At 40.0% G+C, this 15,017-nt stretch overlaps 1 protein-coding gene across 1 annotated transcript; it reads left to right on the plus strand.

Moving 5' to 3' along the window:
- The first annotated feature begins 8,211 nt into the window (after positions 1–8,211).
- On the plus strand, positions 8,212–13,082 carry LOC121242447. The gene is made up of 3 exons (XM_041140303.1): positions 8,212–10,037; positions 10,137–10,957; positions 11,075–13,082. Exons 1-3 carry the CDS (start codon positions 8,966–8,968, stop codon positions 11,822–11,824), a joined length of 2,643 nt encoding a protein of 880 aa, XP_040996237.1. The 5' UTR covers positions 8,212–8,965; the 3' UTR covers positions 11,825–13,082.
- Positions 13,083–15,017: the final 1,935 nt, after the last annotated feature.

Below are 15,017 nucleotides of genomic sequence, written 5' to 3' on the forward strand. Positions count from 1 at the left end.
GTTGATTTACTAAGGGTTGGTGTATATTTTTGGGTGATGTCTTAATTTCTTGGAGATGTAAGAAACAAGATCGTGTTTCAAAATCATCTACTAACGCTAAGAATCGTGCCATGTCTACTGTTTGTTTTGAAATTGTATGGTTATGTGGTCTTGTGGAGAAGCTTGGGTTTCCTCAGACCAATTCTACCCCTCTTCATGCTGATAACACTAGTGCTATTCAAATTGCAACCAATCTCGTCTTTCATGAACGCACCAAGCACATTGAGGTTGATTGTCATTCTATCTGAAATACCTTGGAGAGTCGGGTGATATGTCTTCCTTACATTTCTTCGGATCTCCAAGTGGCTGATGTCTTCACCAAAGTAATGACTCGACAACGACATCAATTTCTTGTTTGCAAATTGTTGTTGGTTGACTTACCAGCATCAATTTGAGGAGGAATGTTAACGTATACAATTTAGGAATGTATCTCTCTATTAATATTAGTTGTACAGAATATATTTAGCATGTGTAGATGCTTAATATTATGAATAATTTAGACTTTCCCATGAATAGCATATTATCTACTTTCCTTGTATAGATTGGTGATTACGTTGATAATAAGAGGTGGCTAAACTGTGATAGCGAGTTTTTCCAAAAAGCTTTCTCCGTATTTCTAGTTTCCCTAGTATTTTGACACACAAAAGCATTAAATAGTATTTAACTGTTTTGATGTTAAGATAATATTGTAAGGAATTTGATTTTTCAGATAAATCAATGTTTACTTCTCTATTTATTCATTTGTGAATTTAAGATATTAGTTAGTGAATAGGTAGAAAGAGCAGCAAGGATAGGGAGTGCAAATTGAACTTTTCTTTAATGCACACAGGTATTGGAGGAGAGGACATTGACCTTTCCTGCAACACATGACGCACAAAAATATTGGAGGATATTGAATTTTTCTGCCACACCCCCACCCACACACATGCACACTTGCTTTCATTTATTGTTTTAAAAAATCAAAGAAATGTGCAAAAATTTCTGTAAGCTTAATTTTGATTCTCTAAAATGGTTTATTGTCCATTATTGTTCGAGCTACTATAATTGTTATTGACTGATTAGAGTTTCTACAAATAATTTCACTCAAGAAGCCAATTGACTTTCGAAATCAAGGTACAAAGTTCAAACAATTTTTTAAAAGAATTTCAAGTTTTGAATATAACTAAATTCGGCAAAGTCCCACTAACCTGAGATGCATCATGTGTCTCAGCTTCAGGACATTCCGAATCCTCCAGTGGTACCGAACTGCAAACTGGATCCTTCTCAGACAAATCCTCAGAAGAGTCCACTTCCATGTTGCTAATCTCAACACAATCACCCCCCAAAACTTTGAATATTTGGCGGCAATGGACCATCACTATCTTTTGGAACAAGTTCAACAGTAATAGATTCAGCAACAATTGAGGGCACAATTTCCAACCTACGCTCTCTGTCATCTTCTCCACCACCACATGGAACATCTGATTGGCCTTTGTTGGAAGGAACCTCATCTGAAGTGAGAGTATTATACCCTAGGGCAATACCTGCTAATCCAAGAACACCACTAGGATTAATGTCATTTTGGGAGCTTTCTAGGCCCTCAACAACAGCTTCACCTGAGCATTCAGTAGCTTTAGCTTCCACAGAAGGAGAGTCCAACTTCTTATAAATACTCCCACCAAAATTATCAAGGCTAGAATAGTTTGGACTTAAAGGAAGTCGAGTGGAACCTTCAAGGCTTTTACTATCTAGAAGAGAAGATCTCAGAGACTCTTTTGGAGAAGGCTCTACTTTATTTTTAGAATTACTCTTAATCATATCGTGAGGCTCCACCACACGGGATTATCTGCAGTGAGAGACGTTGATGCAGCCTCTCTAGGATGATGGAAAATATCATCAGCTGTTATGGGACTTGAGGTACACTCAATGTTTCTGACATCACAAGGAGAAGATTCTAAACACTCTTTTACAACATACTCAATTTTGTTCCCAGAACTAATCTCAACCTCCACTGCATCAAGAGACACTACCAAGCTTGAGTTATCTAGAGTTTTCAGAATAGGTAAGGCCTTTTTAACATGATCACCAGCATCATCAGCTTTTGTTAAATCTTTAATACCAATATCATTATAAGCTATGAAAGACTGAAAGGCATTTTAACAAAAGACTCTGTTTTGTTTCTAGAACCACTCTCTAACATACTAGAAGATTTCACCATGTGTGAATGATCAGGATTTGTTGGAAGAGATGCTGTAGTTCCAGGATTATCATCAGCATCGCTAATCCCTATGGAAATTGTGGGACATACAAGACCACTAATATCAAAGGGAGATGAATTGGGAGACTCCTATAAAGACGACTTGAATTGCTTCTGACATCACAAGGAGAAGATTCTAAAGACTCTTTTACAGCACACTCCGTTTTGTTCCCATAACTCACCTCAATCTCAACCACATCAGGAGCCACTACCAAGCATGAGTTATCTGGGATTTCCAATATAGGTGAGGTCCTTCTAACATGATCAACTTTTGTAAAAAATCTAAGACCTTCAAAGCTATCAACATCATCAAAAGATCTTAGAAACACTTTAACAAAAGGCTCTATTATGTTTCTGGAACCACTCTCCGACATACTAGAAGACTTCACCATGTGTGAATGATCAGGATTTGTTGGAAGAGATGCGGTAGTTCCAGGATTATCATCAGCATCGTTAATTCCTGTGGAAATTGTGGGACATACAAGGCCGCTGATATCAAGGGGAGATGAATTTGGAGATTCCTGTAAAGAAGACTTGGATACGTTTCCAGATGCTAAGCACTATAGGAGGCTCCACTTAGCCTACACATACCAAAGTTGAGCCTATCTAATTGCTAGAGACCCTTGTATTGAATCCAGTTAGATTACCTTCCAGAGGTGCTCTCTAGGAAGGATTGTTATCTTTTTGGCCAGCATTGAGAGGATCTACACAAATGGCCTCCATTTTACTAGGCATGTTCGGCTTTTCAATAGAAAGTTGTCTGGTAATCCCAAGATTATCACCAACATCATCAGTCTTCATGGAACTTGTGGGATATACAAGGCCACTAACACCAAAGGGTGATGATTTTAAAGACTCTTTTGCAGAAAACTTGGTTTTGTTTACAAAAATATTATCAATTGCAACAGGAGTCTCCCTCTCAACAGAACATGACAAAGATGAATATACCTGATCACTAGATGCCCCAGTAAATCCAGCCAGATCACCATCCTAAGGTGCTCTCTTGCTAGCATCAACATCCTTTTGGCCAGGATTGGGAGAAGCTACACTAGTGCTCTCTATTTTACCTTGCTTAGTTGATTTTTCATTACAAAGCTGTCCAAAACCTTCCACCTCGTCAATGGAGTCAACGGCATAATTTCTCTTGGTGGTGGGAACAAGACTCTCATTCCTAATAGGAGCATTGTTGTCTTCTACTTTGGCATCAGCTTTAGTCCCCAAGTGTTTTTCAACAAAATCAGGAGCTGTTGTTTCTATAGCTGACAAAACTGAACATGCTTTATCCTCCAAACAGTAGATTTTAGTCACCTCCAATAAGGTTTTACTTGATACAGCTAATTTAGCGGCATCCCTTCCTTCACTTCCAAAATACTCAACAATTCTAGTTTTTGGGGAGCAAGGTCCTAAAAAAACCTCCTTCATCACACGAGCAACATCATTCACATTACCAATCTGTATTCAGCCTAAAGCAGAGTTCTTATCTGAGGTCCCAGAATTACTGTCAAGCTTTGTTGATAAGTTGGTTGGCTGCTTATTCTGAGCAACATTGACTGATCTCTCTCTTCTTTTGGGATCAAGACCAGTTAAACTGCCAAGTGAATGGACCTCCCAAGCTAGAGCTTGAATGGCATTGATTGGTTCCTGGACATCAGCCCCCCGCTCAATTTTCAAGGAAATAGCTTTAGGCCCCAATGAATTCCCAGTTCTATTCTGTGATTGCAAACTTGAGTTTTGATCCATACCAAATGAACCATCAGGAATGGTAGGTGCTGCTAGAGCCTGTTTCTTTCCCCTACGCTGGGTTGCCTCTACTCTAGCTAGAGTCTTACGACCTTGCCTTTTGACTTGCATAGGTTCAGAAAGGCAGGAAGGATAGATTGAGAGATTGAAGTAGTATAAGAGTAAAACGCAGTTGACTCAAGGCTAGGAGCAATCTTGGCAACAACATTAGGCACCATATTGCTGATGCCTTCCATAGTAGGAGAGCCGAGGAATAGATCAACTCGAGGGCCCAAAGCTTGACTTGCAGCATCCAAAGTTGGCACAACTGGTTTGCTTTTCTACTCTAAACCATGGTTTTCCATCACCTCAACAATAGTCTTACTTGATACAGTCACGCTCGTGTCAACCCCACCTTGGCTCTTTGAAAGATCACTAATTTTCGGTTTTGATGAGACATTTTCATATGAATCCTCCGTTGGCATAGATTGCTTCCCACACACAACAATATTTTGAATTTGTCCCGAGGCAAGTCCTGCACAAGTTTGAAATCCCTCAATTTCTCTTCTTTTTTTTTTTTTTTTTTTTTTTTTGATAAGTAAAATCCCTCAATTTCTCTAGCCAATATTCATACTTTACTATAAGTTGTGTAACAATGTCAATGACATTTAAACGTACAATACTTACCAGGCAATCTGGCAGCACTTTCTTGTATTGATGATGAACCTGTTATTTGCTTGTCTCTGGCTAAATTTTTTGGCCATTCAATTAATTTTATATTCTGCCCAGGAACAGCGTCAGGCAACTGACATTTTTGCTCTTGGAGGACATTGGTCAATTCCTGAGCATTCTTTTCTTTCTTAATGAGCTCTGAACCACCGGATTTATCCTGAGAATGTGTATTTGATTTAAAATCATAATCAATCAACACATCTGGAACTGCAGGCAAAACCATTGCTGGTTTCCTTCCTCTACGCCGAGGCATTCCTAGACCACTCTGAGTCTTTTGATTTTGCCCACTAATTTGCATGGGTATATAAGGACAAAGAGGGGTGGATGGAGAAATAGAAGAAACAGGAGGCAAAGAAGGGGTTGCCTGAGAATTCAAAGCAATCCCCAAGCCAGAATGTTGATCAGTTCCAATGATACATCTTAAGGCGGCAGCAGAACCATGCAAAGAATTTGGAGTATGGGCAGTTGGGATAATTCCAGTCATGACGATGGATTGGCTCCCAAATGGATTTAGGGGTTGACTTTGCGATTGTTCATTTACTTTCAAATCAAGACCGACTAAACCACGAGGCACAGCAAGTGTTACCAAGCCCCGTTTCCTTCCCCTACGCCGGGGTGCTTCAACTCCATTTTGAATTTTCTGAGCTTGTCCTTTTACTTGAACAATTACAGAAAGGGAAGCAACCGTTGATTCAGAACAAGGAGTACTCTCACATAAAATAGTGTCATGCTGAGAGCTAGGTGCAATCCCTACATCAACATCATGTAGGGTTCCACTCATACCCTTCACATTAGTAGAACCACCCAACGAATCCAAACCAGATATTGTATCGGTCACTTTGCCAGGTCCGGGAGGTGCTGGAAGAACCATGGTGGCTGACAACTTATCCAATGTTGTTCTTTTCGGCCTTCCTTGGCCATGTTTAGAAGGTGGTGTCACCTCTTTGCTTTGCTACAAAAGCAGAGGCTCCAGAGATGAGGGTGGTGGTAGAGGCAGTGGGGTTGGAGCAGGAGGTTCTGTGTTAACAACATCACCCATGGCCCTAGTAGCATCTGTTCGCAACTTTGCCTCTATCACTCCTTCCTTTAGTTGGGAGATTCAAGGGACTCTGCCTGACAAATCTTCTCAAATTCCTCTTCAGTCCATTGCTCTTCATAGGAATGCACCTACAAAAGTCAGAACCAGTTTCAGAAAAATGAGAATCTGCACTACATTCAAAATATGTGTGCATGTGTGGAAACTGGAGTAAGCACATGCTCAAATTTATGCTCATCAAACAAAATCAACAAATCTCTCGAGCCCGTTTGCTGTCTCGAAGTCCATCAGCAACACAGGATGAAAATATTGAGGGATTATCTGAGAAGGGTCCAACTGGCAGCATACTAGCAATTGTGGACTCAAATGGTTCCAAACCTGAAATGGGTGATGAAATGGATGCTTCTCGGGTTCACAAAATTGTGTCAGACAATGTTTTGAAGAAGATGGATTTGCCCGTATGTTCATCAGCCAGAGAAAGTGAAAATGACGAGGAATCGTCTGAGAAGGGTCCCGTTGATAGCTCAGAAGCAGTGGATGAATCAAAACTTTCTGAAGCGAAGCGGCTGTAAATGGAGAATCTACTTGTACAGTTTTTATTGTCATTAACTGCTGATATCAATCAGACCATATGTAATTAAGAGTTATAGTTTGCACTATACTAAGTTATCACCTGTTTTCCAGTTAGCATTGTTGTATAAAGCAATCTAACACGTCTTCAGGGCATTTACATATTATATTATATTGGGTTCTCGGAATGTGAATAGTATTAATCAGATGGCTCCTTGCACCTGATTTGGTGATATAGAAGGACCTGGTCTCTTGGAATGCAATGTTGTTTGGATTTGGATTACATGGACGCGGAAGCCAAGCTCTATGGCTTTATGATTTGGTAGAATCTGGTGTAAAAGCAGACAAACTGACTTTCATCGGCCTGTTGTTGATGGCTTGCAGTCACCTAGGGCTTATATTGAAAGGTCGCTTGTTCTTTGAAACATTGGGTTCGGTTCATGGGATTTCTTTCTCATGAAATGGATCATGTGGCATGCTCTAGTGGATAGATAACACTAGTTATACTTGGCAATTAACGAAGGGAATATCGAAAAAAGGGAGTTCCCAGTAATGTAGGTAAAATGGGCCGGATCCTGGTCACAGCCTGAAGAATACAGGGCCATATTGATAAAGAGTCACTACTCTGCCGCGTTGTATAACCCCCTCATTTTGACCGATATATTTTGTCATTTTTTTTATATTTTTTAATATATTTAAATATTTTTAAAAAATAAAAAAAATATAGCATTACATTTAAAATTATTTTCTTAGTCACTAAATAAAAAAAAAAATGACAAAACAATTTATTCATAACAGCCCTTGAAGCCCAGCATAATTACAACGTTTGCCATACTGAATATGAAATCGGCGTGACAGTACTTCACGGTAGAGAATTTCAAGTTAAGTCCAGATTATTCGTTCGGGCTTCATTTTCCTCTCTCTTAAACATCCCGCTGGTTTCTACATGCCTCTCCCTCACCCTCACTCTCCTTCTGGCCTGTGGCTTCTCTCCTGAGCCAAAACAAGTAAGCGCTCCCGCCCGCCTCCCCTCTCTCCTTTAGTTGTTTGTTTTTATTTTTTTTTACCCATTTTGGGCTGATACGATTCGCGAGTTTTAGAGTTTTTGTTTTGTCCTTGTCAACCCAAATTGTAAATGCCTCGAGAACTTTTTACTTATTTTTTCTAATCGTTCATTCCCTTGTTTCTCAACTTAAATGCAGAGCGAACCATCTTAGGATATTCGCAGTATTGTTCTCAGTTTGTTTCGGTGCGTCAAGTTTGGTAGCTCGGTCTTGCGTAACATTCGAGTGAAATTAGGGTTTCTGGGTCTCTTCTGTTTTTTTTGTTTGTAATTATGGTTTTGCTCGGTTTTTAGAGTTTGTAATTGCTTTTACTATCTTACTGTCAGCGAGTTTGATGCGGGTCTTGTTCAGTAGTTAAAGCAATTTTCATGTCTCAGGGGCCTAGTCATTGGGACTTGGTTCACACTATGGTCAATGAGGGGCTGGAGTTTATGTGACACCGTTGCGTTTAGTGGGTCATTTTACAGGTTTCGAAAATTGTGGAATCAATGGAATGCACAGCGTTTATTTTGTCCATGTAAAAGCATATTTATCGGTATGTTTTACTTATTTTTTTTCTTTATTTTTTTTTTCTATTGTTTTATTTTTTAATTTTTCGTTTTAATTTCTTAGTAAAATCTTTCATGGGTTTGTGGTTTGCTAAACTAATTGACCCTAATTCGGCGTTTGTGATATATGAGGTCTTGCCGCATCATTAGAAAGGATTTTTTTTTTTGGCTAGTGTTTTTGAAAAGATTGTTTTTCCCTTACTTGTTGCAAGTTGAATTTCGCCAATAAGACAAAGTGAATATCTTTACTTGTTAAAAAGGAAGACAAAGTGAATATGTTGAAAAGAAGTTAATAAAAAAAGAAAGCTACACGTTTCTTGGATCGATTTTGTTATACTGTCCAATAATTCTGTGAGTTTTCAAGTTCAACCAACCCATCTTTAAAATCTCAAGCTGATGAATAAATGTCTTGAGAAAGTCTTTCATTTGACTACCATTATAGACAAATACCATCCATATTTTCTATTGAATTTGAACCAGAACTCTATTTATGAATGTTTTTATTTTATTATTTTATTGTCTTATTAGCCTTTATTTCTTATTTCATATTTCTGCCTTTCTAGCAATTTATGCCTAGCCAATTTTTTATAATACCTATAGCCTTTATTTTCATGCTTTTCATAGATGAACGCTGCATATTTTCACATCTAGGATTAACATGTATAACATATCTCAAAATCAAGAGTGAGTTTCTTATTCTTTAGATATTCTGATTCAATTAATAAAAAAGCTTCCAACCACTGATGCATTTGTGTCAGTTGTTCCTTATGTTTTTTTTTTTCCATAATAAATACGTCTTCTAATTTCTGTGAATTTGTACAAAATCTGCAGGGTCCATCTGGATGGGAGAGTAAAATATCTTTGGGCGATGGGGTGGGGTTTATGGAGGGCTAATAGAGGCTCGACATTTTAACTTGGCTATCTTAATATATGTTGAAGCATTCATAGGTTTTTCATGTAGCTGTTTTGTTGTATGACTTCCACGTAAGCAAGTTGAGTCAGGTTCTGGTTTTGATTGGTGATGGATTGGAATAAAGAAGAGGCCACCAGGGCCAAGGGGATTGCCGAGAAGAAAATGGAAAGCAAGGACTTTGAAGGGGCTCGTAGGGTTGCTCTTAAGGCCCAACACCTATGTTCTGATCTGGAGAATATTTCTCAGATGCTTACTGTTTGTGATGTGCATTGTGCTGCTGACAAGAAATTGTTTGGGAATGAGACAGACTGGTATGCCATCCTACAGATTGAGCAGACCGCAAATGATGCAATGATTAAGAAGCAGTACAGGAAGTTTGCTCTCCAACTTCATCCTGATAAAAACAAGTTTTCCGGTGCAGAAGCTGCTTTTAAGCTTATTGGGGAAGCTCAAAGAATGCTTATAGACCGTGACAAGCGTTCCTTGTATGACATGAGACACAGAGCTTCTGGGAGTAGACCGGCAGCTCCACATCGGCCCCCTCAAAAGGCGAGCTGGAACTCAAATGTCAGGGTTCAAAATGTATTCAGGGGCAAATTTACAGCCTTGAATCCTCAGCAGCAGCAGTCACAGCCAGCTCAAGCAGGGCACTCTAACGTCCGGCCAACTTTCTGGACAGTCTGCCCATTTTGTTTGGTAAGGTACCAGTACTCCAGAGAAGTCGCTAATAGATATATTCGTTGTCACTCTTGTAATAAGCCGTTCATTGCATATGATGTGAATGGGAATGTTGCTTCACCAACTGTCAACACAAGTGCACCACCAGCTACAAACATGAGTCAGTCCACATTTGCACCACAGAAAGATGGTTCTTGCAAAGTGCAGGTGGGATGTAAAGGGAATCTTGGTGCTCAGAATTCTAAACCAGAGCCTTTCCAGAAGAAACGTCGCAATTCTGAGTTTGGTTCTGAAAAGGTGAGTGTTAAGAGAGGGAGGAAGCAAGTAGTGGAATCCAGCGAGAGTTGTGACTCCAATAGTAGCACTGATGGTAATCTTTCTAATGTTTGCAATGGAGACCAAAACCCACGGAGATCTACACGGAACAAGCAGCAGGTTACTTACCAGGAAAACTTGAGTGATGATGATGAAATTATCAGCAGTCGAAAAAGAGCTAAGGGAAGTGAATCATCGTGTGCCTCTGAAGAGGAGAGTGGAGATGAGAATGGGAGGGCTTGTTCTGAGGAGAGAGTGCCGAATGGAAACATGGAAACCAAGAAAGTGAGCAAAAAAGAAACTGCTGACAATAATGGCCTTGAGCAACGTTCTGAAGTTCATGTCAATTTTGCATCCAATTCAGGATCCAAATTGACTCCAGATCCTGAGTACCATCAATATCCTGATCCAGATTTCAATGACTTTGACAATGACAGGAAACAGGAATGCTTTGCTGTAGGGCAGATCTGGGCCGTCTATGATAACTTGGATGGAATGCCTAGATTCTATGCACGGATCAAGAAAGTTTTCTCTCCTGAGTTTAAGCTGAGGATAACCTGGCTAGAGCCAGACCCAGATGACGAGAATGAAATTGAATGGGTCAATGAGGACTTGCCTACTTCTTGTGGTAAGTTCAGAAATGGTAACTCGGAAGACACTGGAGATCATCTTATGTTCTCTCACTCGATTTCTTGGGTGAGGGGAAGCAGGAGAGATACGTACAGAATTTTGCCAAGGGAGGGAGAAACTTGGGCCCTCTTCAAGAACTGGGATATCAAATGGTACACAGAACCTGACCAGCACCGTAAATATGAATATGAATTTGTTGAAATCATGTCAGACTATGCACAGGGTGTGGGTATATCTGTCGTGGTGTTGGTTAAGGTGAAAGGTTTTGCAAGTCTTTTCTATCCAATGGTTAAGGAAGAAACGGGCACATTTCAAGTTCCACCGGCAGAACTGTTTAGGTTTGCCCACCGGATTCCATCTTATAAAATGACTGGTGCAGAAGGACGAGGTGTTCCAGCAGGATCTTTTGAACTTGATCCTGCATCTTTACCCCCTAATCTTGAAGAGAGTGTTATGCCGGAAGATCTGGACATGGAAGCTAAAAATATGCATCGCAATGGTCCGTGTTTGAGGCCTTCAGAGAAAATGAGACATGGGGTGAAGTCTGATGGAAATGCATCCTTTAACCAGGCGGATGTCTGGAGGCCTGGGGAGAGCCGATATGGTAACATTAATGAGGACCGTAGTAGTTCTCCTGCTTCCGCCTCAGAAGCTATTGAAATTCCGGAACCTGAATTCTACAACTTTGATGCTCAGAAATCCGAGGGAAAGTTTCAGATCGGTCAGATTTGGGCTCTATACAGTGATGAGGATGGCTTGCCAAAGTACTATGGTCAGATTAAGAAAATTGATTCTTCACTGTCTTTCAAATTGCATCTTTCATGGCTGGCGTCCTGCTTGCTGCCTAAGGACACTATCCAATGGCATGACAAAGGCATGCCCATTTGTTGCGGCCAATTTAAGATTAGAAAGTGTAAAACACAGACCTATACTTCCACTGATTCCTTTTCGCATCAGATGAGAGCTGATCCTGTTGGTAGGAGGCATGAATATGCCATCTTTCCCAGGAGAGGTGAGGTTTGGGCATTATATAGGAACTGGACTGCTGGAATAAAGTGTTCTGACATGAAGAATTGTGAATATGACATGGTAGAGGTCATCGAGGAAGATGATTTGCAGATACGAGTGTTGATTTTGGAGCGCGTAGATGGTTTCAACTCAGTTTTCAAGGCTCATATAAAAGATGGTTCAGATGTAACTATTGGGATTCCGCGTATTGAGCTTCTCCAGTTCTCCCATCAAATACCTGCTTTCCGTCTGACACAAGAGAGAGATGGCAGCCTAAGAGGCTTCTTGGAACTCGATCCTGCAGCATTGCCTGCTAAGTGCTTTTCTTTAAATTGAAGTTGCTGGATCACAAACCTTTCAACATCTTAATCCATGCACGCGCTGCCTCTCCAGCCGGTGTCTTATTCACTGAACACTGGTGTGGTAAATAGAATGAATGATATGGGAGAAGATGCTCTGCATTGGTACTGCAATCAAGTGCATATGATGCGAGTCTTTGGCATGCAATGACTTTTTTTGCGTCAGTTCGGCTGCATTGGAGAGAGAAAAGGTTGCGATGCTGGTTCTGTGCATTCGGTCTTTCAGTTTATAGTCCATCTGAATGATGCGATGTAACTTGGCTAATTATGCATCAATTTCAAATCAGGGTGGAATGGGTGCCAAACATGAAAAATGCGAATTTACTCACTGCAAAGTGTATATAGTTTTGCCTGGTTTTTCCCGTGCAACTCCTCGTAGATACAGTGAATCCACTCGGCTTGCTCTGTGGTTTTACAGTAGGTATTGTGAATCCAACGATGTTTGACTTGTACAATTACGGATGCATCCAAAATGGGACCTCGCGCTCACTCTCTAAATTGTTTAGCAAGTAACACTTTCATTAAAGAAAAATGATACGTTCAGTCGTCTGTAAGTGCTGCATAAGCGGTTGTTGACGTGGAAAAAAAAAATCAAAATGCACCGTTTTGGAGAACGAAGTCATGAGCCCTTATCATTCTCTCCTCAGTTTCCATTTACAATTCCTTCCTTTTTTGTGTTTCCTCTCGATCTTTTTACGAAGTCCCTCCCCTCGAAGCACCTCCCTTCCTCGACAGCATGTCCCTCCCCTCGAAGCCACCACCTTCCCTCCCTCAGTGTCATGATGGAAGCCTGAGACCCACACTGAGCAGCCTTCGATTCCTCCTTTCCTCAGTTTCGTCTTCCATAGAAGCCATTGTTACCATTGTACAGTTTCTTCAATTTTTTATTGGGTGTTTCGCAGGTGAAGTTGTTTGATATTGAGACTTTACTTCTCGACCAACCGGTATCCATCGTGTTGGAACTTCACTCGATTTCTGGTTGGAATCTACGAGGAACAAAAAAATATTCACGATAGTGACCCACAGGGAGGAGAAGACCAGTTCAGTGAAGACCAGTTTGGTGGTTGTGGCTACAACCTCTTGAAGATGACCCACACGAGGAAGATGACCCACGCAAATACCCGCACAGATCCACTTGAAGATTTGAAGACCACGAAGTCGGAGATGAGCTTGAGAGGAAGACCACACCAATGACACCATTAAGCCGAAGACGAGCTTGAAGACCACTGAACAGAGCACCAATGCAAGAAGCGGGAATCCAAAAATGCATTCTCAGTTATGTTCTGTTTTTGGTTTTTTTTAATATTAGCGACTATACATAGCAGAATTGTTCATTAAATTAGTTGTGTAAGAAGGTCATGAATGCTTGCAAATCACAAGTTTGTTTTAGGTATAGTTTGGATTCAAAGATGCGTTGAGATGAGTTGTGAATAGTAGTGAGATGAGTTGTGAATAGTAATGAAATTTGTGAGTTAAAGTTGATGAATAATAATGAATAGTAGTGAGATAAGTTGAGATGAATTGAGATGACTTGCGAATACAAACCGAGCCTTAGTGTAATACATCCTTGGAAGTGCATTCTAAATTAAGCAATGAAATGACAGACTACGGCCAAAGCGTTGCGCTCACAATGAAAGGAATGAATTTCCAGAAAGAATAATACTATTTGGTCATATGAAACTTATTGCTCAGATGACTCTCTTAACGTGACATTATTATGTGATACTACATGGTTTATTAAAAACAATTTTAAAATACAAACACAGAAGGGTTGAGGAAATTTAGAGTTTCTACATTTCTTTTTTTGTATTTTTGGACATTATTTTAGTTTGAATATATTTTTTGTTTTTAATAAATTATGTGGCACTACTTAGTGGTGTCACATTAAGATAATTATTTGAGCAGTAAGTCTCAGATAATTTAATAACAAGACTCTTTAAAAAATATGACCCATCAAGTCCAACATTGAAACGTTTCATCCCATGAGGAAAGTTTAACGTTTAAAAATGGCACAACAGGTCGGAAGGGGAAAGATTCATTTTTGGCCCCTGAGGTCTTTCAGGCCTCGGTCAGTGTAGTGTGGAGCCGCCGATGGTGGTTCTGTACGGCTATATAGCGTCGATGAGTATATATATGGCGGTGAGTAGTAAATAAATGTAGGAAATATAGAGAGACGATGACACACAAATTTACGTAGTTCAACATAATGTCTACGTTCACGGAGGTTTGGGGAGAGAGGATCCACTATAATATGATTGTTTACAGTCTCTCATGGTCTCTTATCCTCGCTGTACAATAGAGATCTGAACTTTATCTTCTGGTGGAGAGCTCGTCGCTGGCATCCCTTTGTGAGGTTGAAGAATGTGAAGAAGTTGAAATCCCCAAAAAAGATGAAGAAGAAGTCCCCCCGTTGTTTGGGAAAAGCCCCCTTCTATTTTCAGTCCCTCTCCTTTATGTCACTTCTCTCATTTTTCTCTTGACACCATGTCTTTTCTCAGCCTTTATCCCCTCCTTCATTCTCTCTTTCTTATTTCCTCTTATTCTGTTGTCTACTAGTGGGTTATTTTGATGGGCTGGATTTTTTATCTGGGCATAAGATATTTTATCCTCTCCAAAGAAAAATTGTAAGAAAAGCACTTAAGGCACGAAGAGATCCCCTCGTCTCCCTCCCCCACCCTTTCATTTTCTTTCCTTTCTATCTATTTCTCAGAAATGGCCCCCTTCTCATGCATAAACTGAAGATCTTCATGGCTTCTTGAACCTGGCCGTATTTGCAAAGACCACCATTTCCTTTCCTAGGTACCTCTTTCTAAAAAATGGAGAATGGCCAAAGCATCGTCGAAGCTAGTTCCTCTTCTTGTTGGTGTTTTTGGAGCCAGTTGGGGAACTTTTTCCATTGTCAAAACCATCACTGCCAGGTCTCTCTATCTCTGTTTGGTTGTTGAGAAAGTGAAAGGAAATTGTCAGATCTCTATCTGTGTTTGGTACTTGAGAAAATGAAATGTTTTCTATTTGGCTATCGAGAATATAAAATGCAACTTGTTCTTTGTTTGGTTGTTGAGAAAATAAAATTGCAACTTTTTCTTTGTTTGGTTAATGAGAAAATGAAAGAAATCACAAAGAAAGAGAGGAGGAAGGGAGAAACGTTGGGAAAAAATAGTGTGTACATG

Source organism: Juglans microcarpa x Juglans regia, chromosome 1D (genome assembly GCF_004785595.1).
Source record: "Juglans microcarpa x Juglans regia isolate MS1-56 chromosome 1D, Jm3101_v1.0, whole genome shotgun sequence".
In the NCBI taxonomy this organism is placed as follows: Eukaryota; Viridiplantae; Streptophyta; class Magnoliopsida; order Fagales; family Juglandaceae; genus Juglans; species Juglans microcarpa x Juglans regia.

Coding starts and splice junctions, on each gene's coding strand:
- LOC121242447 (XM_041140303.1), top strand. CDS start 8,966: ATGGATTGGAATAAAGAAGAGGCCACCAGGGCCAAGGGGATTGCCGAG. Junction 10,038..10,136: donor TCGAAAAAGAGCTAAGGGAA/GTGAATCATCGT, acceptor AAACCAAGAAAG/TGAGCAAAAAAGAAACTGCT. Junction 10,958..11,074: donor CGGAAGATCTGGACATGGAA/GCTAAAAATATG, acceptor AGGCCTGGGGAG/AGCCGATATGGTAACATTAA.